This window comes from Lepisma saccharinum, chromosome 20 (genome assembly GCF_977018435.1).
Source record: "Lepisma saccharinum chromosome 20, izLepSacc3.1, whole genome shotgun sequence".
Taxonomy (NCBI): Eukaryota; Metazoa; Arthropoda; class Insecta; order Zygentoma; family Lepismatidae; genus Lepisma; species Lepisma saccharinum.
Window position 1 is genome coordinate 22,334,317 of NC_139248.1, and position 27,988 is coordinate 22,362,304.

Consider the following 27,988-nt stretch of genomic DNA (forward strand, 5'->3'; position numbering starts at 1 on the left):
TATTCTGATGCTTTAAAAAATAATTATGTAAGGTTCACTTGATGTATGTATGTACATAAACATAGTACAAGCACTACAAAATATAATATTGGCTATAAAAACAGTACAACAATATTGTATCTACAATTCCATTTCAAGACAAGTAAACTTTCACTTTCCAGAAAATAAACCTGCTCAAATAAAAAAAATAGAGACAGTTTTAAAAACAAATGAAATTAAAACAAATTTTAATTTCCCTTACCAAGTGCGGTCCTTATGTGCTAACTTGAAGGAAAGGGTGTAATTTGCAAATACAGGTATTGGGAAACCTTTGGGCACAAACTTCATAGCTTTGGGGAAAGTTTTTAGTGTAATCATCAGGAGGAGGAAGAAGAGGAAGACCCAAATGAAAATAGTTCTAGATAAACGTAGCCTGCAAGGAAAGAAGAAATAATCAAAGGTTAAATGATTTCTCAATACAAAATATGTGAAATTTAAACTTTCACAAAAAAGCATATGTCATGGTCTGTTGTTCAGGCCTGTGGTGGTCTAGTTGGTAGAGTGTCTGACTGCTACGTGGGAGACCTGGATTCAATTCCTGGGGTGGGTGATCTAAAGTTGGGATTTTTCCGGCCTTGTCCCCACATAAAACGGCTCCAGGGCTCACCCAGCCTCAAATCAATGGGTAACTAGGGGTAAAAGTGGCCGGAGTGTGGTGCTGATCACATCACCTCCAAAATGTCTGAGATCGAGAATCTGTGGGGCCCTACCCCCCACTCTCATAAATGTGCTTTCTGGTGCAGTACTATAATCATGGGTATTTTACCATTACCATGGTCAGTTGTTACTGCAACTTGGGGAGGGAAGAAGGGAAGTTCTGTGACATTTTTAAAATGTTATATATTTTAAAATAATAATAATAAAAAAAATACAGAAAGTAGTCTCTGCTCAGATTACGTTGTTCTCTAGGGCTACAATTATGGTGTAAGGATTGAACTGATATATCACATTTACATGTCACAAACAAAATTTTCACGCAAAAACATGCAGATTATCCATTACAAACAGACCACCACTATCAACAGAAATAATACTTTAACGAACTTTTCATCTTTCTTAAAGAACCTTCCTTCTGATAAAGCAACTCAGGTTAATAAAGACATTTAACAGACAGAGACCTTGGGCCTCCCCCATGGCGCAGTGGTAGCGTCATTGCCTTGTAATCAAGGGGTCCCGGGTTCGATACCCGGTGGAGGTACAAGTGGTTCGGATCCCACTTTAAACTGTAGGTCCAGTCCCGATTAGCCTTACTGTGCACAAAGTGGACTTAAAACAGCAACTCAAACCAAACCAGACAGAGACCTACATAATCTCAATGAATATTAATGAAATTGCAAACAATATTTGATTTATGTTATTTAGCATCAATTTTCTGCCCCTTTTGGCTATTGTGATGATTCAAATGAGAGATGATATGAGGAAATTGATGAAGGGACATATAAACAAAGAACTCCTGTGCCCAAGCTGGGGTTCAAATCTGGAACCATTGTTGTCATGGTGCACCGTGGTCACCACTCTACCATGGAGGTTGGCACAAACAATATAAAATGCAGGATCAACTGATGCTAAAAATAGATGTAGGGCTATGGTTGTTAATAAACCATTAGAGATATGAACATACACAAAACTTGAGCATGGATACACACACAAGTAAAGATTATTATTATTATTATATTACTCTAACAGGTTACAAGTGCCAACAGTGTTCCAAATTAGCTGCTGTCAGTTGTATATAGCAACTATAATTTCTAGTTTGGCACTTATTTGAATCTATGAGATCACCTTTACTTTGTAAGGGTGCAATTTTGATCCTTATAAACAGGATGGAAAATTTTAATATCTGGACTCTCTTAAATGCAGGAGCATGCACTATTTGATATTTTCAAATTATTGGACAATGAGTAATTTCATTTACATTTTTATGGTCAACCAATTTTACACTTTGCTAACTCTAATATGTCTATGAGTTAAAATAAATACTTATGGGAATTCACGTGGGGAAAACAATATGGTAATTGCACGAAATTTAGTTGTGAATTTTCAGCACTCTGTAAGTATTAAAATTGCATATTAAGAGAAGATATTACTTTAACTTGGGAGACAAATACTTCCAAAATCAATTACGGTTAAGGTCACGAGAAACAGTTTCAGTGTCCACCCCCACAGACCTTTCTCCACACACCAAGCTAGAGAAGAAGAGGTCTGTGCACTAGGAGGGGGAGAAACTTAACATTACGCTTATGGGAGTATTTACTTGTTCTCTTGGGAATATCAAACTTCCAATGACATAGAAAACACATGAACAGAAAGAGGACACATTTAAGATTTTGTTTATGAGTGGGAAAAGTTGAAAACTACCATTTGATTAGCAGTAATTTGTAAGTAAGTTGTATTGATTGATTGATTGAGTTAAAATTTATGGGTGCGTCGGCACTTAAGGCCATTTCGCACCCTTCTGTATATACGGGGAAATGTCCCCTTATCTAAAATTCTGACTGAGATTTAAAAAAGGGGGTGTAGATAGCCCCTTGGGAAAGAACTAAAAGTGCAAGGTTCTGCACGAGACAAACACGACACATTAAAAAGTCAGAACAAACAAACTAAAAACCTCCTTACAGACGGTGGAAGAGTCCAGCTCTTCGCAAAAAACTAAAAACACGTGATAAAATACTGCTGTCATCACCCAAGAGGGATGACAAACAGCCGGAAAGGTTAAAAGTCTGCCGGAGGTAAGCAAGATCGACACATTCAGCGAGAATGTGTCGAATGCTTAATAAAACATTACAAGCACGACACAACGGTGGGTCCAGCCCTTGAAGTAGGTGACCATGCGTGAGACGGCTGTGTCCTATACGCATGCGGGTAAGAATAACTTCTTCTCGCCGAGAGGGACGAGACGAGGAACGCCAAGCACCTATGGTGGGCCAAACAGCGTGAAGCTTGTTCCCCGTTTCGGTATCCCACTCGGCCTGCCAAGTGTCAACAAGGCGAAAACGGAACACATTCTGCAGGTCGCTAGCTGGCAAAAGGTGGACGAGAACGTCGCCATCTGCATGAGCAAACTTGGCGGCAGCATCAGCTGCTTCGTTCCCCTGGATGCCCACGTGGCTAGGGACCCAACAGAAGTGTACATCCGCACTGGCAGATAAGGACACAAGCCGTCTGAATATGCGTTGCGCTACCGGATGCCGGGAATACGGCGAATCCAGAGACTGCAACACGCTGGTCGAATCGCAGCACACAAGGACTTTCTTCAGCCCATTGACGTCTGCAAAGTCCAGTGCCTTTAGAATGGCGTACAACTCTGCCGTATAGATGGAACAGGCAGGATGTAGCGAGAAACTGAAACTTTGAGAGTCTAGGACGAAAGCGCAACCAACTGATTCGACTGTCTTGGACCCATCCGTGTAAAACACATTAAAATTGGGGTGCTTCGCACGAAGCTCTAAAAACCGTTGCTGGTATACAACCATTGGTGTTTCTGCCTTTGGAAGGGCAGTCAGGGAAAAATCGATAGAAGGTGCAGGAAACTCCCAGGTAGGAAGAGGCGGAATGAGTGGAGAGACGCCAGGAAGATCACTGTCAACACCAAGTGCTGACAGGATCTCGTCTGCACGAACACCAAATGGTCTAGTGACACTAGGGTGGAGCCGATACCTTGCCAGCCTACCCTCGTCTGAGATGGTGTGGAATGAAGGATGTGAAGGCATCGAGCGAAGATGGAGGAAGTAGTTAACTACCAGCCGCTGTCTTCGCAGAGACAGCGACGGCTCAGATGCCTCTACATACAAACTGGCGACTGGACTGGTCCGAAAGGCACCAGTGCACACACGTATACCAGCATGGTGGACGGTGTCTAGGATGCGAAGTCTAGATGGGCGGGCAGAAGAATACACAACACATCCATAATCTAGCTTCGACCTGATGAGTGCACGGTATAGGCGAAGCAATACCGTCCTATCAGCACCCCAAGAAGTATGAGATAAAACGCGTAGAAGGTTGAGAACTCGAAGACAAGAGAATTTTAACTGGCTAAGGTGAGGGAGCCATGTTAATTTCTTATCGAAAATGAGGCCCAGGAAGCGGACCTCATTCACGAAGCACAGGGGAGATTTCCCCATGTACAGGTCAGGATCGAAATGACATGTACGCTGACGACAAAAGTGAACACACACGGATTTCTCGGATGAGAAGGTGAAACCTGTTTGGGAGGACCACTCAACCAAACGGTTTATCGTCAGTTGGAGTTGACGAGAAGCTGACGCGAGATTGTAGTTGTTTCTGCATAAGGAATACATGGAATTCTGTAACTACTTCTTGATCATACTCTTTACAGATTCTTGGCTTAATAATCAATTTAAAAACCTGCTTCAACTTGCAACATGGGGAGAAATTCATACTCTCTTGTGCAATGTTTTTTTTTTCAGTAACAATACCCGTTCTGGCAATACTGAAATAAATGTGTTACGTTTACGGCTGTTCACCGGCTTAAACTGCTTGGCTTATATGCGAGCAGCAGGAATAATTAATGCTCTTGCCCCTTACCAATATTTATTTAGGATTCACATAATGAGGGGGAAGTTCACGCCCGAGCTGGATCAAAATGATTAAATTAAACACTGATAATAGACATGGACGTCCGCAGGATTTTTTCCAGGGAGGGGCAAGGAAGGTATTTTTTTCCAGGGGGGGGGGCAAACAAGGCACATTTTCTCCAAAAAGTGTTGTTCTCTAAAAAAACATTGCTTAAATTTGAATTTATGATGTTCATGCAATAATTAACACATATTATTGTGGCTAAAATGAAATTATATGTGTGAAATACATCATTTTTGGTCGACTTTCATTTTCCAGGGGGGGGGGGGCACGGCCCCCCTTGCACCCCCTTCTGGACGCCCATGATAATAGAAGCACCAGTTGTCATCACTGTACCTCATGGGCGTCCGGAAGGGGGGCAAGGGGGGCCGTGCCCCCCCCTGGAAAACGAAAGTCAACCAAAAATTACATATTTCACACATACAATTTAATTTCAGCCACAATAATGTGTGTTAATTATTGCACGAACATGATAAATTCAAATTTAAATAATGTTTTTTGAGGGATGAACACTATTATTGGGGAAAATATGCCATGTTGCCCCCCCCCTGTAAAAAAAATATCTTCCTTGCCCCTCCCTGGGAAAAATCCTGCGGACGTCCATGCTGTACCTGTTGATGTTCCCGTGGTGCTGGCCCGCGGAGGGTGTCTAAGTTGGGCACAGCCCAAACCTCCATACAGGCCCACTCTATGGTACACACACTAAGGCTACTCGATTCTGACTCTCTCGGCCACTAACTTCTGTTCAGGCGACCTCTCGTCACCGGGGAGTGGCTGGTGTTTGGTGATTTAGCATTTAATGCCGGCTCGTGGACAAACGTACACCTGATGCAAAACTGTCACTCACCACCTTAAAGCTGTCTCAGTCTAGCTACCAATTCCCCCATCCCCAAGATACTTCACCAGAACCTGATCACTGCAAACCAGTTTTTCTTTTTGTTTAATGATCCATATTCCATTGAAATATACCAAACCTTCTTGAGTAGTAAAAAATAGCATAAAATTTGATTACCTTTTGTACAAACTTACCACCACAACAGATCACTCCTTGCTTCAGCTTCTTCTTCTTCATCTTCTAGAGGGTGAACAATAGAAACCTGAGAAAATGAAGAATGTGCCAATAAATAAGAATTGGTAGGAGAAAATTTTTATAAGCACTGATAATGTGATTCGGATTTTAATTATATTATTAAGGTGTTCTGAAAACACCAAACAGTAAAACGTGCAGAATTATCCTCTTGAGGTAACGAATCAGGAATTGTAGACTCCAATTTCGTAACTAGGGGTGAGCTGATAACACTTTGTTTGATTGATGTGTTTACGAGGGCCGTTCAAGGAAAAAGTTTCCCTTTCTTTTTTAAGAAAGTACGAGCCCAATAAATGTAATGAAATTAGCAATGTGTTCTTTCGTCTTTCCTCTACATTTACACACAATGCAATGTTCGTGAGGGCTACAGTGCATGCGCGGCACATGATTAGCGTGAGTCTTGCAGTGAGAAACGTGCCCTGGCCATAAGGAGTAGCGAGTCATGGCGGAACAACGTACTTTGGCAGTGTGGAGTAAAGAAGAGATTCATTCTGTGATCCGGTATGAGTGGTCAAATGGTCTTGCTCCTATCGACATCCACAGGAAGCTGGTTGTTGTTTATGGAGACTCTGTAATGCCAGTGTCAGTCAGGTTTCATTGCGTTGGGTCTCACGACAACTCACTGCAGAATATTTCACAACGTGTATGACATGTTGCCTGGATTCTCTGACCCGGTACCACAATGAAGGGAACAACTTTCTCTGCCGTATTGTGACTCAGGATGAGAGCTTCGTTCATCACTACACTCCAGAATTCAAACGGACGTCGATGGATGGAAACAGCCGTGAAAAGTGTTCTTTGTTCCCTGGACCCCGAATTTTTTGCAGATGGCTTTCAAAAACTTGTGCAACGATGGGACAAATCCTTGTGCCGCCTTGGAAATTATGTTGAAAAGTGAGAAAGGACCACGCTACTTGGTGCAACTTGATTTTTGTCTGTAACTTAAGAAAAATTCTTTTTGCAACATAGGGAAACTTTTTCCTTGAACGACCCTCGTATATTACTTTGCCTTTCTGCCACTTTTTGGCTAATCGCGAAGATGAAGATGAGTGATGCAGGGACACTCACAAAGAACACCCATGCCCAAACTGGGATTCAAACCCTGGACTCCTGGCATTGTAGCACAATTTGATAACTAACCTCTCCACCTCACAGATAACATTCTGAACTCATACCCACCTTGATGCAGATTTCCATCTATGCCAATGCTTGGAAATTGTAAAATTAAGAGTTGTTCAAAATATTTATTGATATTAGTGGGTGAGAATTCCATTCCAATCATAATCATCAATTTACTCGAGTTTTATTTCAAAATATTAAAGATTTACACCAATATATTAAAATGCCTCGTATATACTCACATAATACAATATTAGTTTGTAATAAATGGAAATGAAAATGCTGCATGGAATGCCGGAAAAGTATCAGACAGTTTGGTAAATAAAATCACCCTGATATCTTCCAATATCAACTTCTTGTATCAGCCACTACTGATACATTGGCATAAGTATGGGCTCAACCCTAATGAATAGCTAACCATCATTAAAGCCAATAAATTTCTAAAAAGTAATAAAGGAAGGAATGAATAATTAAACACAATTTTCTTGGGAAGAGGAGGCTCAATTAGTTACTTTAAGAATGCTAACACTTACCCGTCTTCTTCGTGGTGAGAGGGAAGATCTCCGATGCTTAATACGTCTGTACAACAACATGTTCTCCAATGCGACATTGTTCTTTAGCCATAACCGCATGCCTGACAGACTACGGTGATCGGAATTTGGTACTCTTGTGTAAGGATTGGATCCTGTCAAGTCAAGAATCGATACAGCCAATGCCTGACCAACCTGCAACATTGTTTCAAATGCAAAAATTAGCATGATTTAGGGCTATATCTAAATCTGTTCAGGTTAGATCTTGGGAATGTTACAAATGGACCTCATCATCAGAAACGTACCTCAAGAGACAATGTCATAATAAATTAATATGTACAATAATATACAATTATATTAAAAGAATAATAGTTTTTCTTGTATGTACGCATTGCTTGCATTGTAGAATTATTATCCTGTAGTTTATGGTTATTACAAGCATAAGAAAAGTATAAGTATGTTCTCCTTGTGCTTGTAATAACCATAAATTACAGGAAAATAATATTAAAAGAGGATAGTAAAATGTGAAATGTAGAACTTTCCAAGATATATTGCACAGAAGTATGTAAAATAATTTTAGTTTCTTGGCTATAATGCACTAAGACAATTGGCAAACAATTTTGGTGGTATATTTTTAGAATCTAATCATGAGTGGACTTACAGTACTAATTACAATCTAAAGCTTGGGCTGTATTTGAAGTTGGGTCTTGTTCATAAGTTGATAGCCTGCTGAGGAATTATGAATTGTCCATTATTTAGAGGTGACCATTAAGATAAGTTTTACTGTATTTCATTGTAACTATATCATATCAATCTGCCAGTGTTTTTTATTTTAAAAATATTCATAAGTTCACATATGACACAAATCAGATTTTTAAATTGTTGTCATTTTAAACACAAAATCTAATCTTACAGTCAATACTGAAGCCAAATTAATTCTTTTAGTATAATTTTCACAATATTCAGACTCTGCAAAAGTGTCACACCTGTATTTCAACCCAGTTACAGTAGCCTGGGACCGTATATGTATACTTAATGGGGAATATCATACTGCTCTAAACAGTCCAGAAAAAAATAGTTTTCTAAATATTTTACAGTTTTGGAGATCTTCATGGTCAATTTATATCTAGTAGGTGTAACTAGCAGAACTGATATGGAGGTGAGGAGGATTGGGGGGGAGGAGGTCAAAATGCCCCCTGATTTACCCACCAATTTAGAAGTTTGGTAATTTTTCAAGACACTTATACAACTACAGAGCAACCTTGATCTTTTTTTCCCCAGGAGATCAAGCTGAAAAAACTTTAAAGTACATGAAAATGTAACATCAGAAAAAGATTTATAACATTTTGCTATGTTGGCACAGTGGCGTATGCTGGTTCTAACGAGTGGGTAATCTCCGACCCTTGATCCTCAAACTCCAAAAGTTTCCATGCAATTTATGTCAGGATCCATATTGGATTTAGGAATATTGTGTGGGAATGTTTGTCTTATTGCAAGGACCACAATCAATTAATTCTCGTAATTGCAGTTTAATATACGTGTAGAATTTCAAATAATAAAACAAGACAGTATTATAGCTATAAAAAAAACACCTGTGAAATATAAAATGAAAGACGTGCACTAGTGAAATAAAAACCCTCAATATTAATTTAAGTGCAAAGTTCAACTTACTCCAGGGCCCGATTACTTGTGCCGTACCACATCCAAAGCACGCTGTTTGTCTGTGCGAAAGATTGCAGCTTGATAATGGAAGTTATGTGACTTTTGGATTTTTTATGTTTGGCACATGCGTTGCAAAGATTGTTTAAATTACAGTATCCGCCATGCATCCATACATTCTTTTCAGCCCTGAAAAGTAAGCACGGCCAACAAAAAAGCTTACTAACACTTATACTTATACTTTCTGTCAACCATGGTGTTTTGTCATAATTTGTTTGCGAAAATGCCTCACATATTCCCGATTTTTGTCTTTGTGTGTAGAAATAAGTTCAAGCTATGACACTGGCCTACCTGTATTAACAATTTGCAACTTCTCCTGGAAAGATCTTGTTCAAAAGGTTTCACCAGCAAATCTTGTATCACATCCATTATCCTTTAACACAGCACTATCACGACAAACACTAACACCTAAATAAATAATAAACTTGAAGCATAGAACAAAGCCAAGGACTACACACATTCAGATTCACGTGCCAAACTTCTGTTGTTGTGTTCCTGGCTGAGAATGAAATTCCCTATGAATGATAAAAAAAAAATCCCTTTCCTAGCTCGAAATTACCTGCAATGACAGGTTTTAAAAGTTCGAATCATTCATTGCAGGCCAGAGCCAGAATTTTATTTCGGGGTGTGGATCATCCCTTATTAGCAGCTGCCACATAAAGTCGAAACAGTGGGGTTAGAAGTCCTGAAGATGAATCTCAGATTATTACAACGTATTATGCAAGGTGTTTAATCCTGCTAATGAAGTAAAATTAATTAACACTATACACTTTTTAAATTAGATATTTGTAGGATTTCGGGGATGGGGGTTTCAGCCCCCCGAGTTCTCCACCTGGCTACGTGCCTGATGTGTTTGTTCCCTTTATGTTTAATTCATTCATCTTCATCACTATTAATCTAAAGAGGCGGAATATAGCAACTTAAATTAACTAATATATATATAATTTATTTCTGATATCTTTCCTTTAAAAAAATATTCAGTTCCATGAAAGAAGTATTCTCGCTGGTTTTGAAGATTAGAGAGAAGAAACAATCACTATTTTTGTAAAACAAGAATGGGGGGAGTCAACATATAGTTACCAAATCGCTATGAGGGTAATGTAGGACATTATGTTCCAAAATGTAGGACATTGAGTCAAAATGTAGGACACAAAACATTCGCAATAAATAATACATATTTCTATAGAACATGTTAGAGAGTAATTTAAAATTGACACTTTTCAGTAAAAAGATTTCTTAATGAATTCTTTAATTCAAAATTTCCAAACTTGTAACTATACTAAACAATGCACCTGTTTTAACGGTACTTCTCAGAGGAGCCAATTTTTCCCAAAATTTCAGGTTTAGTCAAAATATATATATGAGAGACTGTACAGTCAAACTATTTGATATTATATGGACCAGTACCAAACTTCTTAGAGACTTTATGGGGGGAAAAAAAAACAACTCTCTCGTGAGTCCGTTGTGCTGATGGTAATGAAAGTAGTCTCTCAACCTTTGCATTATGACCAGTAATGGTAAACAAATATTCAGCAATTACCATAGAAATGGTTCCAGAAGTTTCATCTTGGGTAGTTTTTAGTTGAATAACAGGGTGTCTACCAAAATAACAAATCCAAAATTCTTGAGTATTTCAGGATTTTTCTGTACATTTATTTTCGTTTTTGTTTACCTAAGTAGGGGTCGAATAAAAAAAGGTTAATTTGGAAATTAGCAATTAAGAAAATAATATTTAATAAGAAAATCCAACCAAAAGGCTGGTTAAAATGAAAACTGCAGCAGTATACAAGAGATTTAGACCTATTTTATCTATTAATGCATTCTGGACTGCATTTTGCAGACTAGCGAGGCTCTGGCGTTTGGACTCACAGCCAGTATTATCTTATGTGGGGCTCGTGTTGTCGTCCCTATATGTTTGTGATTGTCTCTTCAACCATCTTATCTTATGGCCATTCATCCTCATCTTCGCAACTAGCCAAAGGGGTAGAAAAGTTAAGTAAAATAAACTAAATCCACTAATCAGTCATTTGGGATAGCAAAAATTCTTGACCACAAGTATAATTTCTTGACTTTTTATTGACTTCGGCCTACTTTCTTTAATTTTTCTTGACTTTCACGACTTTCATGACTAGTAAACACCCTAAATAACTTCGTTCTCTAAACCCCTGCTTTACAATCAAGATAATGAATAAGAATGGAAAACACCTTGTTTCATCAGTATAAACCCGAAGGCAAGAAATTGCCCTCAGGCATTGAACGGTCGCATCATCAGAATGTAGCCCCAAAACTTTTGTTCATTAATTGCTTCCGTTTTTCCGTTTGTTCTCTAGCAGGACAATATTTTATTTTATTTTTTGGCAATGACTGAATCAAAATAAATGTCACTATTGAATTTGGGAGCGCAGTCCGTAGACTTGTAACTTGCATGATTTCTCTTTGTTAAACTGAAACACGTATTTCCCTAATTTTATTATGTGATGCTCGAAATGTAGGACATTTATGACATTTTTCTAATTCCTCCCAGACGCCGGACACAAGGCTAAAATGTAGGACATGTCCGGGAAAATCCGGACGTCTGGTAACCCTAAGTCAACATATAGTAGGTGCTTTAATTGCTTAAGATTTGAATTTTAATTTAGTTTGTTTCATCTTCAATATTTAAGCTTTTTCCTTTTGATAAATTTATGTTCAAGTAACATACATCAGCAAGACAGAAGCAAATGTAAATTGAAAATTAGCGTAGAATTGGTTTGCCCATGTTATTCATATTTTCCTGTTCTTCGCACTCTACCGGGTATGTTTTCCCTATTTCCCTTACAGAAGGCAATTTGTGAATCCAAAATTCCCGTTCCTGAGAAATTTCCCTGCCATAAAAAACACAGCTTCTATATTTAGCGACGACACAAAAGCAGAATGCTACCGGTGGACTCTCACAAGAAGGAGGTTACCCTGGCCACGGAATCACCGCGCCTGAGAAGCAGTGTTTCCTCCCCCTCTTTCCTCTCTCCTCCCTCCTTGCCATACGCCGCTGGTTGGCACCATCAAGTGTGAATGTAACATGCAGGAAAATGTAAAATCGCGGAATATAAAATTGGGTTTCTACTGTAATTTGTGCATAAGAATTAATCAATTGGGAGCCACTCAAAAATTAACTACTCCTGTGATTACCACCACATGATAAAGTATGCACAGTGTATAATCACTAGCGAACAGATTTTAAGGTGCAAAATTATGATCGGGAAAGGTCAAAAAAGGTTCTGATGAAAATGTTTTCAAAAAGGTGATGATAAAATGCCTCTATTCAGGTCTAAACCAGATACATTAACATTCTTTATTCAACACTGTAGCAAATAACATAATTAGGAATTAGTTACTGTCAATCAACAATGCTCTCTTTTTCTGTGCCATCTGTATATATTGCATGCGGATCGCATAAAGAACTGTGTTTCTGCTGAATAGGTTTTGTTGAAGTTTGTGTTTTCTCTCGTGGCTTTGGCTACATTGTCTTGGGAACTATTGGGGCTGCAATAGTTATATTATACAATTTTATAGTTCTCATTCTGAAAATCATTTATTTTTCTGTCCAATTTTTTAAGAAAACATGAAAGAAAAGGAAGGTAACAGGTGCTGAAGCATCAAAGAAGGGGTAAAAAGGGAATTAATGTGTTAATCTCATGATAACCCTGCTGAAAATTTTTTCTACTGTTTTCATTAGATCTATAGGTGTTTTGAAACATCTACTATGTTCAGATTTTCAAACAGATATAAATAAAAATTGTTAATAAGGATGAATGAAATGTAATACTTATAGCCACCATTTTAAGCTAAAAACACTACATACATATTAAATATAATACTGAAGAAGTTATTTTTACTTGTAATTTCTCTACTGTACTGTTTTCAGTAGATCTATAGTTGTTTTGAAACATCTTCTTTGTTTAGATTTTCAAATAGATATAGAAACAAATTGTAAATCAGGAGGAATGAAAAGTTATATATGCAGCCAATATGTTGAGTTACAACATATACATACGCTGTATACAATATTACATGTAATATCGAAGAGAATATTTAACTTGTATTTCTTCTACTGTACATGTACACAGTGGCGTGCCCAGGATTTTCGAAAGGAGGGGGTGAGGTATATATTTTTTAGTTGTCAGCCCTCATTTTGCCATCTTTTACTGCATTTGATGTTCTTTTCTTTAGAAATACTGAGTTAAAGGGGGGTTATAACCCCCACCAACCCCCCCCTTGGGCATGCCACTGCATGTACAGTACACCTACTAAACTTGTTCAGTATGAAACCATTGAGTTTCAGTAGATTTCCGAGACACACAGTACAGTACAGTTGATAACAGTAGAAATTTCCAGCAGGGAAGGTACAAAAAGGTGCAGCAAAGTGTGTTCATTTTGCTTGATTTCATGTTCTAAAATACATATCTCAAACGATTGGTATGAAATCAGCTATATTTTTGGAAAGGTGTTGCACCTTAAAATCCATTCCATAATCACTGATGTAACATGGATCTAACATTTCATATAACTTACTGACAACTTTAAGAAATGGAATTACTTTATGATTTGGCACACACAGGACATGTTCTATGTATGCCAAACCATAAGGTAACTCACAACTCGACACTGGGAAAAACTAGGCACCACCGACGTCATCAATGTTTCAGAGGTAAGGGATCCCATTATGGTAGTGCTGACTGAGACACACAAGTAAAACAGTGGCAGCAAAAAATCAAATGAAACCAGTGCTGACTCGGTAGCTCAGTTGATAGAGCAATGACACAGTACATCAGAAACCCAGATTTAAGTCCTGGTTGTGTCTGCATTTTTTGCTGAAATTTCTACACTTTAAAAATTGAAAACAAGTAAAACTGACCTCTTCATATATGCGAGGTGTGTAGCGTGGAGGCATGGTGAACCTTCGAGGAGGGGAATCCCAGGGATCCTTCGCGCGAAATGGCAATGGATTCACGATCCTTCCCGTGTTGTAATTGCATTCCAGAGTGTAGCTACGTATGAGTCCTGTGGCATCAGACACAGCCACCCTTCCACATCCTTTTAACACTACGTCTGACTTATCTTTTGAGCTAGGGACAAAAAATAGAGAGAATCGAAAACCAGTTTAATCAGCATTATGACATACAGTGCATGTGCTATTTTCAAGGTATATAAATGAAAATAAATAATGTTCAACTGGTCAATATAAAATGTGGAGTCTAATATCAAATTCAAACAAGCCCATGCTTGTGTACATGGTTGCCTTTCAGTCACATTTTGTTGTGGATTTGTTTTTTTTTTTTTTTTTTGCTTATCCTGATGGCATCTCTGTCTTTGAAGTGCATGCTCGTAGGGACATTCTTTTAACCTTATCCTGATCATACTCTTGCATTAACTAAATATGTGCAATTGGTGGATTTCTTCTTTGATATTAGACTCCTCAAACAGTGCCATCTCTGACTTACTTTTGTTAAATCTTTGTGTGTGTGTGTGTTGTGTGTGTGTGTTTTTTTTTTTATTTTCATTCTTATATTGTTGACAATTTCAGCATAAAATGGTTATTTGTGTAGAATCTGAAAATTTCTCAACATATAAATGAACTGATTACACTGTTAAATATAAAATGGCAAATATGTAGTTCATTACCTGAATAGTATAAGTATCAAGGACCAGTATGAACCTTTTTTTTACAAATAACCCTCAAGTACTGATGTAAAATTCACTCAATATCACATAAAACAGTAAACATTTAATGAAGAATCTAAACCATTCATTCATTCACCTCCTTAATGCATACAATCACTACTCTTATGAATTTTATCTTAGAAAAATAAGTTGCATTCATTTGTTTTTTAAAACAAATAACTGCATCTAATTGAGCGAAGATTTTACACTCATTTAAAGTATTTGTAGTACGGATGCATAGATATGAAATTTTTGCTAATACAGATGAAATACTGATATTCCGATACAGTAAAAGTAATAATACAGGGTGATTCTAAAGGTATAGTACAAACGAAACCCACAGATACCTCCCATGAAATAGAAACGAAAGTTCCCCTTCCACTTTGCTGAGAGATGCCTCCGTGAGGAGCTAGACAATGCCGAAAACGTGTGAAAATGAACTTCACACCTCTGTACAGCCAGTACCAGTGAAGATAGAAAGGCGGAACAAACGAAGTCAAAAGGAACACCAAAGTCGCCCATCCGAAAAACACTAGGCGGCAGCTGCGCAACGCATGCGCATGGGGTTCCACAAAGGAAATAGGAGTGTCCCGCAAGACAAGTGAAGGGAAAGGGTAGCGATCGACAACGGTAGGGACAAAAGAAGCTATGAAGCATGAAGTAACAATTGCACAGCGGGAAACAAACACCATGACTGAAGCAGTGCAGTCGAGAAAAGTAGTGCGGGGTTGCAGAACCACGGGAGGACGACGTAGGATGTAAAAACACACCGAGAATGCAAGCAAAGTGGTCCGTGACACTCGACAGGCAACAGACGCGTACATGGTTCGGGGCAGAAATGGCGGCGCTGGCAGTGCAGCGCAAGGGGAGTCCCCAAAACACAGTGGGGAGACACCGCAGCAAGAACAAAGCACGGTGCAATAAAAGAGAAAGAGGACCGGACGGGGAATGGTACCTGCCAAGGAGACAACAAATGCGGGACGAGGGATTCCCCGTAGCAGCACCGAGGGGATGTCACACAGAGGTCGTTCGCCAGCAGGACAAACACAGCAACTACGGGCACAGGAGGTTATTGCTAATGAAAGGTGCACGTACAGATAGGACCACGTACCCCGTACTGACGTTGTAACAAACATCGTGATGGGGCCCAATCAGCCTCTTAGAAATGAAGCCGGAGGCACATCGCTGGGTGGGAGCGGGCAAAAGGCTGCTGGAGTGTCGTACGGACCCCACCACTCCGTACGGTGGACGACACTAATGGACGAGGTCGGAATGTTTCCATCCCGATCACCAGGTCCACCGTTCCCAGACCTGACGCGGCTGCTTGCTTCCGAGCGCAACCCCAGCCGAACAACTCGAGTCCCTCCTCGGCCGCAGCCTTCCGCTCCTAAACCAAGCGTGGCCTCACACCACCGCAGCCGCACACTGCCGCGTGGGTGTGAGACAGGGCCGAGCAAGGCTGGACAGATAAACTGCGTGGGACAATCATGTAATGAAGCTACGTGGGGGTATGCACGTCTGTTCAACTGCTGGGTTACCCCACATTGGAGTACACAAACACCACACGATCGTAGGTAGTGCTCCCCGTCGGCTCGAGCAAGACGGACGAAGTACGTGTTGTGGGTGAATGGGGCAAGAATGAAGGATGCTACATGTGTTCCACGATGACAAGGCCCCAGAGTACATGGCCCCACCTGACGGCAGTGGTCAGGTAGTGAAGAGCACAGGCACGGGTGGCTCAGGAACGTCAGCTGATTGTACCACAGCGCCGTGCAGAAGTGTGGGCTGATTGGAAGTGCAGCGTCAGGGAGCGTGTCAGTGAAAGAGCCGGTGCGGTGGTGGTGTGCTTGACATACGACAATTGAGTACGTTGTTTCGATGCCGTTGTGACCAGTGTGTGTGTGTGTGTGCCACCTGTGCACTGCAGTACAGTATTCCATAATTGGCACTATCCTCACTGTACCATGGAACGCTACACATTTGCAGAACTGAGGGACATGCATTTTGTCTTCAGCCTTGCAGATGGCAATGGCCGAGCAGCTGCACGCCTATATCGCGGATGGTATCCGGAGAGGCGACAACCCGACAGCAGGTTATTTTCGAACGTGCACCGTACTCTTGGTGAATCGGGTGTGTTACGTGTAGGCCATCATGTCGGTCACCCAAGACATGTGCGCACCGCGGTGGTCGAGGAGGACGTACTTGCTCGCGTGGATGACACACCGTCCACTAGCACCCGTAGCATTGCACGTGCAGTGGGAGTATCACAGTCGACAGTGTGGCGTGTCCTTCATGATGATCTGCTGTATCCCTATCATCCACATCGAGTTCATGCGTTGCAGGCTGGGGATTACCCACAACGTGTGGAATTCTGTCAACGACTGTTGCAGTTTTGTACCGACGATCCCCGTTTTTTGCGCCATGTGCTTTTCACGGACGAGGCAAAATTCACCCGTGAGGGCATATTCAATTGCCGAAACAGCCATGTGTGGGATTATGAAAATCCACATGCAGCAGTCGAGGTGCACCATCAGACCCAGTTTGCAGTGAATATCTGGGCAGGTATCATCGATGAACAGATTATAGGTCCATACCTGCTGCCACCACGTTTAAATGGCCGCCTCTATCGCACCTTTCTTGCATCAGTCCTTCCAGAGCTGCTAGAAGATGTACCCCTCAACGTGCGACATCGTATGTGGTTTCAATTGGATGGAGCGCCTGCACATTTTGATGGCACAGTGCGAACCCTTTTGCATCGTACCTACCCACAGCGCTGGATCGGCAGAGAGGGCCCCGTCCCCTGGCCCGCCCGTTCGCCTGACCTCACACCAATGGATTTCTTCTTGTGGGGCCATGTGAAAACACTCGTCTACGAGACCCCGGTGCCTGACAAGGAAACATTGGTAGCGCGGATACTTGCAGCATCGGCCGAGGTGTGTACCATGCCAGGGATTTTTGATAGGCTTCGCCAGAATTTCCTGCGACGCTGCAATGCCTGCATTGAATGTGGTGGTCGTCAATTTGAGCAACTTTTGTAACAACGTCAGTCCGGGGTACGACTACGTACTACGTACTATTCCTATCTGTAAGTGCACCTTTGCGTGGCAATAAACCTCCTGTGCCCATAGTTGCTGTGTTTGTCCTGCTGGCGCACGACCTCTGTGTGACATCCCCTCGGTGCTGCTACGGGGAATCCCTCGTCCCGCATTTGTTGTCTCCTTGACAGGTACCATTCCCCGTCCGGTCCTCTTTCTCTTTTGTTGAACCGTGCTTTGTTCTTGATGCGGTGTCTCCCCACTGTGTTTGGGGACTCCCCACGTGCTGCATGTGTTTGTTTCCCGCTGTGCAATTGTTACTTCATGCTTCATTGCTTCTTTTGTCCCTACCGTTGTCGATCGCTACCCTTTCCCTTCACTTGTCTTGCGGGACACTCCTATTTCCTTTGTGGAACCCCATGCGCATGCGTTGCGCAGCTGCCGCCTAGTGTTTTTCGGATGGGCGACTTTGGTGTTCCTTTTGACTTCATTTGTTCCACCTTTCTATCTTCACTGGTACTGGCTGTACAGAGGTGTGAAGTTCATTTTCACACGTTTTCGGCGTTGTCTAGCTCCTCACGGAGGCATCTCTCGGCAAAGTGGAAGGGGAACTTTCGTCTCTATTTCATGGGAGGTATCTGTGGTTTTCGTTTGTACTATACCTTTAGAATCACCCTGTATACAATTTAGTGACTCAATATAAAATTGCAAAATTTTCCTTCATGAGCATGATTGGTTCATTAGCCTCCATAATTAATGCACATATGAATTATATGTTTCTATTCATAAAAAAAGAGTGTTTAAGTGATTTAGAAGTTAAGATCATTTTCATAAAGCATCCTCCTCAGCTAGGATAATTTGCATAAGCATTCCCCCACCTGCTGCAATGTCTCCATATTAATCCATACAAGCAACCTCGTCATTTCCAAATTCGATAAAGCATCCTCAACTAGGAATTCTCATTTTGAACACTCATCAAAATAACAAAATTTCATAAATTTAAAATAAATTAGAGACTATTTAGTTCATGACACTGTATATATAAAATTACCAGTAAATTTACTACTAAACTTGGACTAAAAACATGGACAATACTGACAGAGTATATAGACTATTAATCTATTCTACTTATGTAATATCAGATTAGCAAAATTATTGTCAATTTTACCAATAAACTAATATTGATTAAGTATGTGTCTGTGTGTATGTAAACATACATAGTTTGAAATTCTCTTACACCATAAAAATATCATTTGTATCTCACCCAAACATTATTTTTTTAAATAGTGTGCATTCAAATACCTTCTATACATGTTCTGTTCCGTAAACACACAGGAGTTAAAATGGAAATTTGGACAATTTATAGCCATCAGTTTTGGAAGCAACATACATTCTATCTGGTCATCCATATTCTCAAAGAAGTTTCCATACATAAAAACACCTGGAAGAAAGTGCAAGTAGCTAATAAATAATAGTTCATTGAATAACATGCTGTATATCTTTTTAGAAGGAAATACGAGGGTAAGTCATTAAATAACAGAAATTTTATTATAAACTTCATGGAGATTTATGCACAATGAAAATTTGTATTTCGGAACTCAAAATGGTTCCTTAGCAACATGCCATAAAGGTGTCATGAAGATCGAGCAGTACGTGCCTGTGCAGTAGCTCATACAAAATGGCCACTCCATTGTTGACTTGCACCGTAGAAGAGCAAAGAAGTGTTATTGGTTTTTTGTGGTCAGAGGGAATGAAACCTTCTGAAATCTACAACAGAATGAAAGTTCAGTAGGGAGAGAATTGTTCAACCTGGGATCTGTCATGCTCACTTCTTATTCATTCCATTTTTGTTTCAAAATGTTTATTTGTTTTCAAACAGTGTAATATACATCGTCGAAGCCAACAAGTCTCAGCGTTAACAAAAAGCGCATGTTCTTCTGAGGTAGTTCCATCTGATCTCCAGAAATCTGATATGATATAAAATCTTTGCGACACCTTTCGAATTTGCTATTCACGACAAGAACATATAGGTACGAAAACTCACTAGAAACAGGATAGACCTATTGACTAAATAATGCACAAATGTAAATAAAAAATATATATATATAACATAATCAGTTGCGTGTGAGCTCTGTGCTTACTCTGACAACACTATTTCCACAATGAATTGTCTCTCTAATAATGCCGTTTACGTCATCTCATAAAAATGATCAGGTCACTCGTGAATCTCTAAAAGTTAGCTAGAGAGCACCACAGGCCAATATTTTAAATACTGTTAAAATGGCACTTCATTATAAATTCAAGTGAGCGTGGCGCTCACCCGCGACCGATCGCGGGTTATGTCAGGGGGAGAGTGTACTAAATTAATGGATTCGCTGGTCGATCTGCTGTTTCACTGCCTCAGTTACCCTGCGAACTGGCCTCCCACTGGGGTGTTCATCACTGACATTTCATCTTCCGTCTGTAAATCTTTCCACCCATTCATACACTCTCCCCTGACGTAAACAATTGTCTCCATACTGAACCATCATTCTGTTGTAGATTTCAGGTTTGACTCCCTCTGACCACAAAAACCAGTAACACTTTGTTGCTATTCTACGGTGCAAGTCAACAGTGGAGCGGTCATGTTTTTATGAGCTACTGCGCAGGTGCATACTGCTCCATCATCATGACACCTTCATGATATGTTGATAAGGAACCATTTTGAGTCCCGAAATACAAATTTTCATCTTGCATAAATCTCCATGAAATTTAGAATAAAATTCCTGTTATTTAATGATTTCCCCTTGTATGTGTGTCAAGGAAGTGCTAAAAGTAGAGGCCTTTTATTACCTTGATGAATTGCTTTAAGGACTAATATAGGGAAACACAAAGATTCTGAAATAGTGTAATAAGCTTCAAACTTAACTAGACTGGAAGGCAATCATGAAGTGAAACATAGACACCTAAAGTATTAATACTGAGAAGATTGATTGATTGATTTAGTGTATTTACTTTGCGCTTTGTGCCTCTTGGCTAATTTGCGAAGATGGGGATGAGTGATGAATGGAAATTCACAAACAACCAAGCCCGAGTGGGATTCGAACCCGGGAACCTTGGCGTCGCAGCGCGATGTGCTAACCACTTGGCCACAGGGTCCGGCTAATACTGAGTAGAGTACTCTATGCAAGTATAGACACTGAGTAACATTTTCTATTTAACTACATAAGTTATTATAATAATAGGTCTTATAATACATGCATTTGGAAGGAATCTCATCAAATTTAAAATGAGATGTCTCTACATGAAACATTGGTGATGTACCAATTTACAGATACAAGGTAATCGATATTCTTCCAAACTAATATTAAATGGCAAATGTCACTAATGAAGCACATCAAACAATGGCTCCAAAAGTGACTAACTAATATAGAAATACAATTATCTAGAAAATCTTGAACATGATCACATTGTTTTGACAATATCCACATCATCAATTTGTACCTAAAATTACAAACACCCTTAATATAGTGAAATAATGGGAGAGGTTCAACTTTCAGCAGCCCAAGGATAGTAAAATTTAATAGTTATAGACCGTTAATAATAATAGTAATAACTATTGTTTGATGTTAATGATCATATTTGTTAAAGGGTTCCTAATTACTATTATTAATATTGTCTTCATTAAACAATTTACTATTGATAATATATTTCTTTTTAAACAATCTCATTGTACATATATATCAAAATGCATCTATTAACAACAACATTAACATTCTTCATTATGCTATGAAGGAGTCCGTTCATATTTGTATTTTCAACTTTTGAAAAAAAACCTATCAAGATATGTCTGAATTTTCACTTTTTGAGACTACATACAATTAATTATTGCCAATTTACAGAATATTCTTTTCATAAATTTTGAAACATGCTTAGTTTAGTTACAGATAATTAATTATTGAATTGATTATGTAATTAATGCAAAATGTTTACTAAAACATGTTTGAACATGTTAATCCTTTCCTTTATGTACAGCCATTACCCAATCTACAGAAAGGGCACACACTGTTTTTGCCCACTTGGGGGCAACACTTAGGGGAGAGTGGGGCAAGTGCAGAGGCGAGGAGGTGTCCGGTCATCGGGAGATGCGGCGATGACCAAGCAAAATATTAAAAATATTGCATTTTAGAAATTTTAGAGAAGAACTAAAAATAATAAGTCAGGATATTTGCATATTTGTACAAAATAAGCCAAGTGACAGCATGAAACAGCAGGAAATACGCAAGAGATTCGCTAAAGTTTAGCGCATCGAAATAAGGGCCTGGTACTACCCCTCGCACTGAACCTTCTCGCCAAGTTTTCTATTGAAGGCAATGGTGTTGGATGGCTCGGCTCATCACAGAATGGTGCGAATCTCTCTGGTCTCTGCCAGTGCTGAGAACAGTCGAACACATCCGAACAGGCAGACACCCTACGACATGGTCCAACAACCTCTACTTCCCCCCACTCTTGAAGGTCTGGGTCATAACAGGCCTTTTTCAGCCCGCATTCCCACGTTTACAGCCACGGCAGAGTTTCTCTTGAGTCATCAAGATTCTTCCGAGTGCCAAGTCGCATGCTCTAGGAGGGGTTGCTGAGGGTCATAATCCCTGCTTAGGCTCAATATAAAAATAACATCATCAAAGGTAGAAAAAGGTGGACAATGAGGAATGATTACTAAAAAAAAAATACACGTAATCCTCCTTTTCGAAAATCCTGGGCATTCCACTGCGAATGTCTGCTATTTCGACTTGTTAAGAGGAAAAACATATATTGAATGTTATAATCATATTTAATAATTCTCATCGTATGGGATACAATTATGCATTTTGTAGTCATAAGACCTGTGGTATGAACTTTTACATTGAATTGGCAATGACCTTGGTGTTTATTGCAGATAAATATTGTCCCCCGCATTGAAAGATCGACCCTGCCATTTGGCAAATATTGTGATGACTACGTGAAGATGTTACACTTCCCCACTGGGCAAGTGAGACCCCTTAAGAAAAGAAAGGTCATATTTGCACGTCATTTATTGGAGAAGAAACAAAGTTTTATCAGGCTACTCCTACAACAATTATGAATATTTTTACCTACTTCAAAAACGAAAAAATAATTAACTGGCCTGTTAAAAAATTGAAAAAAATCAAGTCTGCATGTGGATGCACTTGCCCCAGCGGGAGGGGCAAATGAGACCAGCCAAATACAGAAATTGAACACTGAAACTTGGCAAATAATTTTCAACAGACAAACTAACTAACTAACTAACTCTCTAGCCTTCATAAACCCGAAGGTTCATGGCTGCAGCAACACAGGCCTTCCATCTTTCCCTATCTTGAGCAAGATCTATATACTCTTTTCCATCCCTACAGATTTCCCTTAGGTCCATCTCAACGTTGTCCCTCCATCTTCGTCTTGGCCTTCCTACAGGTCTCTTACCATCAGGTTTCCCAACAAGAATCCTGTATACTCCTCTTTCCTCTCCCATTCGTGCCACATGGCCTGCCCACCTAAGTCTTCTTCATTTAATTATTCTAATAATATCTGGACATGAATACAAATTATGTAGTTCTAAATAATGTAACCTTCTCCACTCACCTGTCTCCTCATCCCTTTTAGGTCCAAAGATTTTCCTAAGGATTTTATTCTCAAATACTCTCAATTTATGTTCCTCTTTCAATGTAAGGGACCAAGTTTCACATCCATATAATACTACAGGCAAAATTACTGTTTTGTATATTTTAACTTTTAGTTTCTTAGATATTAAACGAGAAGACAAAAGTTTATGAAGAGAGAAGTAACAGTTGGGCTGAAAAGTTCGTAGGCTAACATAGTAAAAAATATTTTTTTGACAAAATTCGATTTTATTATTCAATATAGTTGCCTTCGAGGGCGATACAACGATTATAGCGGTCATACAATTTTTCGATGCCATTTTTATAGTACGATTTCTCTTTAGCCTCAAAATAGGCCTCAGTTTCGGCGATTACCTCTTCATCAGTGCTAAATTTCTTTCCAGTGAGCATTCTTTTAAGGTCTGCAAACAGAAAAAAGTCACTGGGGGCCAGATCTGGAGAATATGGTGGATGGGGAAGCAATTCGTAGTCTAATTCATATAATTTTGCCATCGTTTTCATTGATTTGTGACACGGTGCATTGTCGATTGTGAGCACGCGCGGCACCCATTTTGCACACAGCTTTCGCATGTTCAAATATTCATGCACAATATGTCCAACACGTTCCTTTTATATTTTTAAAGTCTCAGCTATCTCGATCAACTTCACTTTACGATCATTTAAAATTATTTTGTGGACTTTTTTGATATTTTCGTCGGTAACAGCCTCTTTGGGGCGTCCACTGCGTGCATCGTCTTCGATGCTCATTTCGCCTCGTTTAAATTTAGCAAACCACTTCTCAACGGTTGATTTTCCTGGTGCAGAGTCCGAATAATGTTTATCAAGCCAAGCCTTGGCTTCAACAGTATTTTTTTTCGCCAAAAAGCAATGCTTTATTAACACACGAAATTCTCTTTTTTATCCATTTTTTCACAATAACAAAAGCTGCTTCACTCACAATGCTATATCTCACGAACTAATTATCTGGCAGCTGTGAAATTTATACACGTATCTTTTGAAGGTTAGTACTAAGTAAAAATCACATGGATTTAATTCTAGTAACGCCATCTATGAGTCAGCCTACGAACTTTTCAGCCCAACTGTTAACATGCATTTCCTGAATTAAGCCTACTTTTTCTTTCCTCTTTAATATAATTTTCATTTGTTAATATTACTCCTAAGTATTTGAATTTGGAAACTGGTTCAAACGAGTTGTTATCAATAATTAGATTTTTATTATTACCTAACACTTGGTTTCGGCCTGTAAGCATATATTTAGTTTTCTCTTTGTTAACTTCCAAACCTATCTCTTTAGCAGTTTTGAAAAATATTTTAGCATTATTCTTAATTGTATTCACATCATCCCCCAGTAAGTCTACATCATCTGCATATGCTAACAACTGAGTCACACCATTTAATTTTAGTCCTTCTTTAGTTTCTTTTACCTTCCTAACAGCATATTCTAAGGCAAAATTAAAGAGCAATGGAGATAATGCATCTCCTTGTTTTAACCCATCATGAATTGTAAATTTGTCAGACATATTAATACCCACACGAATTTTACTTTCTGTTTCACTGGTGCATATTTTTATCATACTAACAAGCTTCTTAGGTATTCCAAACTCTACTAATATATTATATAATTTATCTCTTTTGACCGAATCATATGCTTTTTTGAAATCAATGAATAGTTGATGGACATTTTGATTATATTCCCACTTTTTTTCAAGTGTCTGTCTGATGTGAAAAATTTGATCTGTAGTTGATCTGTTACGTTTAAATCCACATTGATAATCACCTATAATTTCATTAGCATATGGGGTTAGTCTTGTTAAAAGAATGTTAGATAATATTTTATATGTTGTTGAGAGTAGAGTAATTCCACGGTAATTATTGCAGTTCATTTTATCACCTTTTTTAAACACAGCAACAATTATGGATTCTTTCCACTGTTGAGGGATTTCTTCTTTATTCCATATTAAACAAATTAATTTATGAATTTGACATATTAACGAATTTCCACCATATTTAATTAACTCAGCTGGTATTAAATCAATGCCAGGTGCTTTGTTATTCTTTAGCCTTTTAATAGCATCTTTAACTTCAGTCAAGTTAGGTTCTGGAACTAAAGGTTCTGCTGTGTGTACTTCAACAGACAAACGTTCTAAATTACTTAAATCATATTTCCATTAATCTGGACACCTAACTGTCGGATAACCCTTATAGGAAGCTGATTTTTTCAGCAACTATCACACACAAAATTGTTTTATCCAGTTTTCCAACGACAGCAAGTGGTCACTTAACCGCTTTTCCATTTCAGCTGTGAATGTGGGTTTAAACCTTCCCATATATTGTGCCCTTCCAACAATGCTTCGATTCATTCTTGAGATGAGGGTTGTCCAGGGTATAATGAACCTCACTGCTGCTTTTCTCAATGACAGAATATCATCCTTGATACTCTGCAACACCTGATGACATCCTTCGTCCACTTCTTTCCTCTTTCCCTCTCTTTCAGACATATCTGAATGAAGGCACAGGGGTATAAGACATTATGACAACTATGAATTCTATGATATTGGATTTTCATTACGAGATATGAAACCCTACAATACACATGGAGGCATTGTCGTTGAGATAAACCTAATGGTAGTAAAGCAACGCAAAATAACCTACTAGTGAATTAATCAACTGGAGCAAGTGTGACTATCTAAGATTCTAGGTGCACACTTTTACCCCACCTTACATGTTTTATTTACTCGACCCCTGTATGCGAGTCTAATAATGCTGCATTCACCATATGTCAGCATGAGGTTCGTAAAGAGATATATTATGCCATAATATATAAAACAAATGTTAAAATGCATTGGTGATATGTAATGCAAGCTTCTGTATATACCATAATCCTTATAAAGATAGCACCAGAAACAAATACATACCTATAAAACTCTCCTCAGTTTTCAAGTGAGCATACAACTGCTTCACACCCAGCCTATCCAGCTTCCATGACACAAACTAGCTTCTAGTGGGGTCTTTTCCTATTGTGGTCTACAATTCAGCTAGGGTGGATGCACCTGCCCAGCCTGTCTCACTTGCCCCACCCTCTCTACTGCTAAGTGTTGAAGCATGGTGCTGTTCACACCACCTTCACTAAAGTAGATATCTTCAATGTGCAGAGGAGTGCCCTATATGCATTCATAGCGTAGCAAAATGCTTTTTTTAGCAAGTTCATTCAACACGTTTGAAGTGTAAATTGTGAGTTGGGATAGAAACAACTTTGGAAATGTTTAATACGATCCTGCATTCAAAAATCACACAGTACACAAAATAAATTATCAAATGAATTAGCAACTTGGTACTGAACACAAAGCAAACAAACAAAATATTTAATTAGCTCAACAGAAGCTATGAACCAGCAGTGTGGCAAGATTATCTGTTTTTATAGAAAATGGCACACAGGAGTAAAATAATATAACATTAAGCAAATCTAATATTTAGGGCTTTTGGTTATAATTGTTAACAAAATACATCACTAATCAAATTATAAAAAAACAAGTTTACCAGTTGATGAAGCATGTGCATGAAGATCAACATATAAAAATAAACCTGATTCTGAGTTGGGTATAGAACTGTTTGTGGACGATCTTGGTAAATCTTTCCACATTTTACTTTTGTAAGTTATTCTAAAGAATTATCAAATTTCATCCAGTTTTATAAGGAATCAATGTTGTAAATTCTTCTTCCTTTTCTTTGTTTTACCCTTCACTAAGTTTCACCAAAGTATTATGTAAGCAGAAAATATTAGATCAACACAAATGTTTTAGCCATATTTCCTCATTTCACGAATGTTTTCCTTGTAATGTTTTAGCAATTATAAAATCAGAAAAAATTGCAAGCATGATGTCTAGATGTGAAATGTGCAATAAAATGAACATTCACACAATGAAACTATGTTTTTAGAATTTGATAATTTCATATTTATCTTATGTACTATTTAGTCAGAGGAACTACTAACATATGAGTACACTGTATACGTATAATAAATTCAGGATAAAGTGACTGTAAGTTAGTTTTTTTAAGTAAATTAGGCCTTTTCTTTCTTTTTAATGTGCAGAAGTTTTTTTTCTGTAGTTTGCAAATCACCAGTCATAACATAAAATGCTAATTCAATCAAAATATGATTGAAAAATGCAATCAAATGTTCGTTTTGTACTTTTATTTCAGGTCAGACCACCAGATGGCAGAAGTGTGCACAAAATATCAAAGCAACCCATCTGTATTTGCCTGTGATCTACCTGCCTAGTGAATAATCACAACTAATCTAATCTTTCTTACCTTGTATTTCTGGATGTGCGTGAAGATCTACATACAAAAAGAGATCTGTCTTTTCATTCTTCTTCTCCTCTTTCTTCTGGCCCATTGGAGAAGTTTCATCAGGCCAGGTAGACTTGTTACAATTCAAAATTTCCTCTTACTTCACATGCCATAATGTATACAAAATCACAGTGTATACATAACTATAACTTTTGTCAT

At 38.8% G+C, this 27,988-nt stretch overlaps 1 protein-coding gene across 2 annotated transcripts; it reads right to left on the reverse strand.

The window, feature by feature from the left end:
• LOC146003549 (cytosolic carboxypeptidase-like protein 5) lies at nucleotides 1-27,954 on the reverse strand. 2 transcript variants are annotated; one of them, XM_083141843.1, is made up of 6 exons: nucleotides 27,791-27,954; nucleotides 19,128-19,266; nucleotides 13,985-14,195; nucleotides 7,375-7,566; nucleotides 5,665-5,732; nucleotides 1-412 (listed from the first exon to the last, which is right to left on the reverse strand). In XM_083141843.1, exons 1-6 carry the CDS (start codon nucleotides 27,873-27,875, stop codon nucleotides 238-240), a joined length of 870 nt encoding a protein of 289 aa, XP_082997969.1. In that variant the 5' UTR covers nucleotides 27,876-27,954; the 3' UTR covers nucleotides 1-237. The 2 variants fall into 2 exon arrangements, with proteins under 2 accessions (XP_082997969.1, XP_082997968.1); XM_083141842.1 differs by lacking the exon at nucleotides 27,791-27,954 and adding an exon at nucleotides 27,017-27,268.
• Nucleotides 27,955-27,988: the final 34 nt, after the last annotated feature.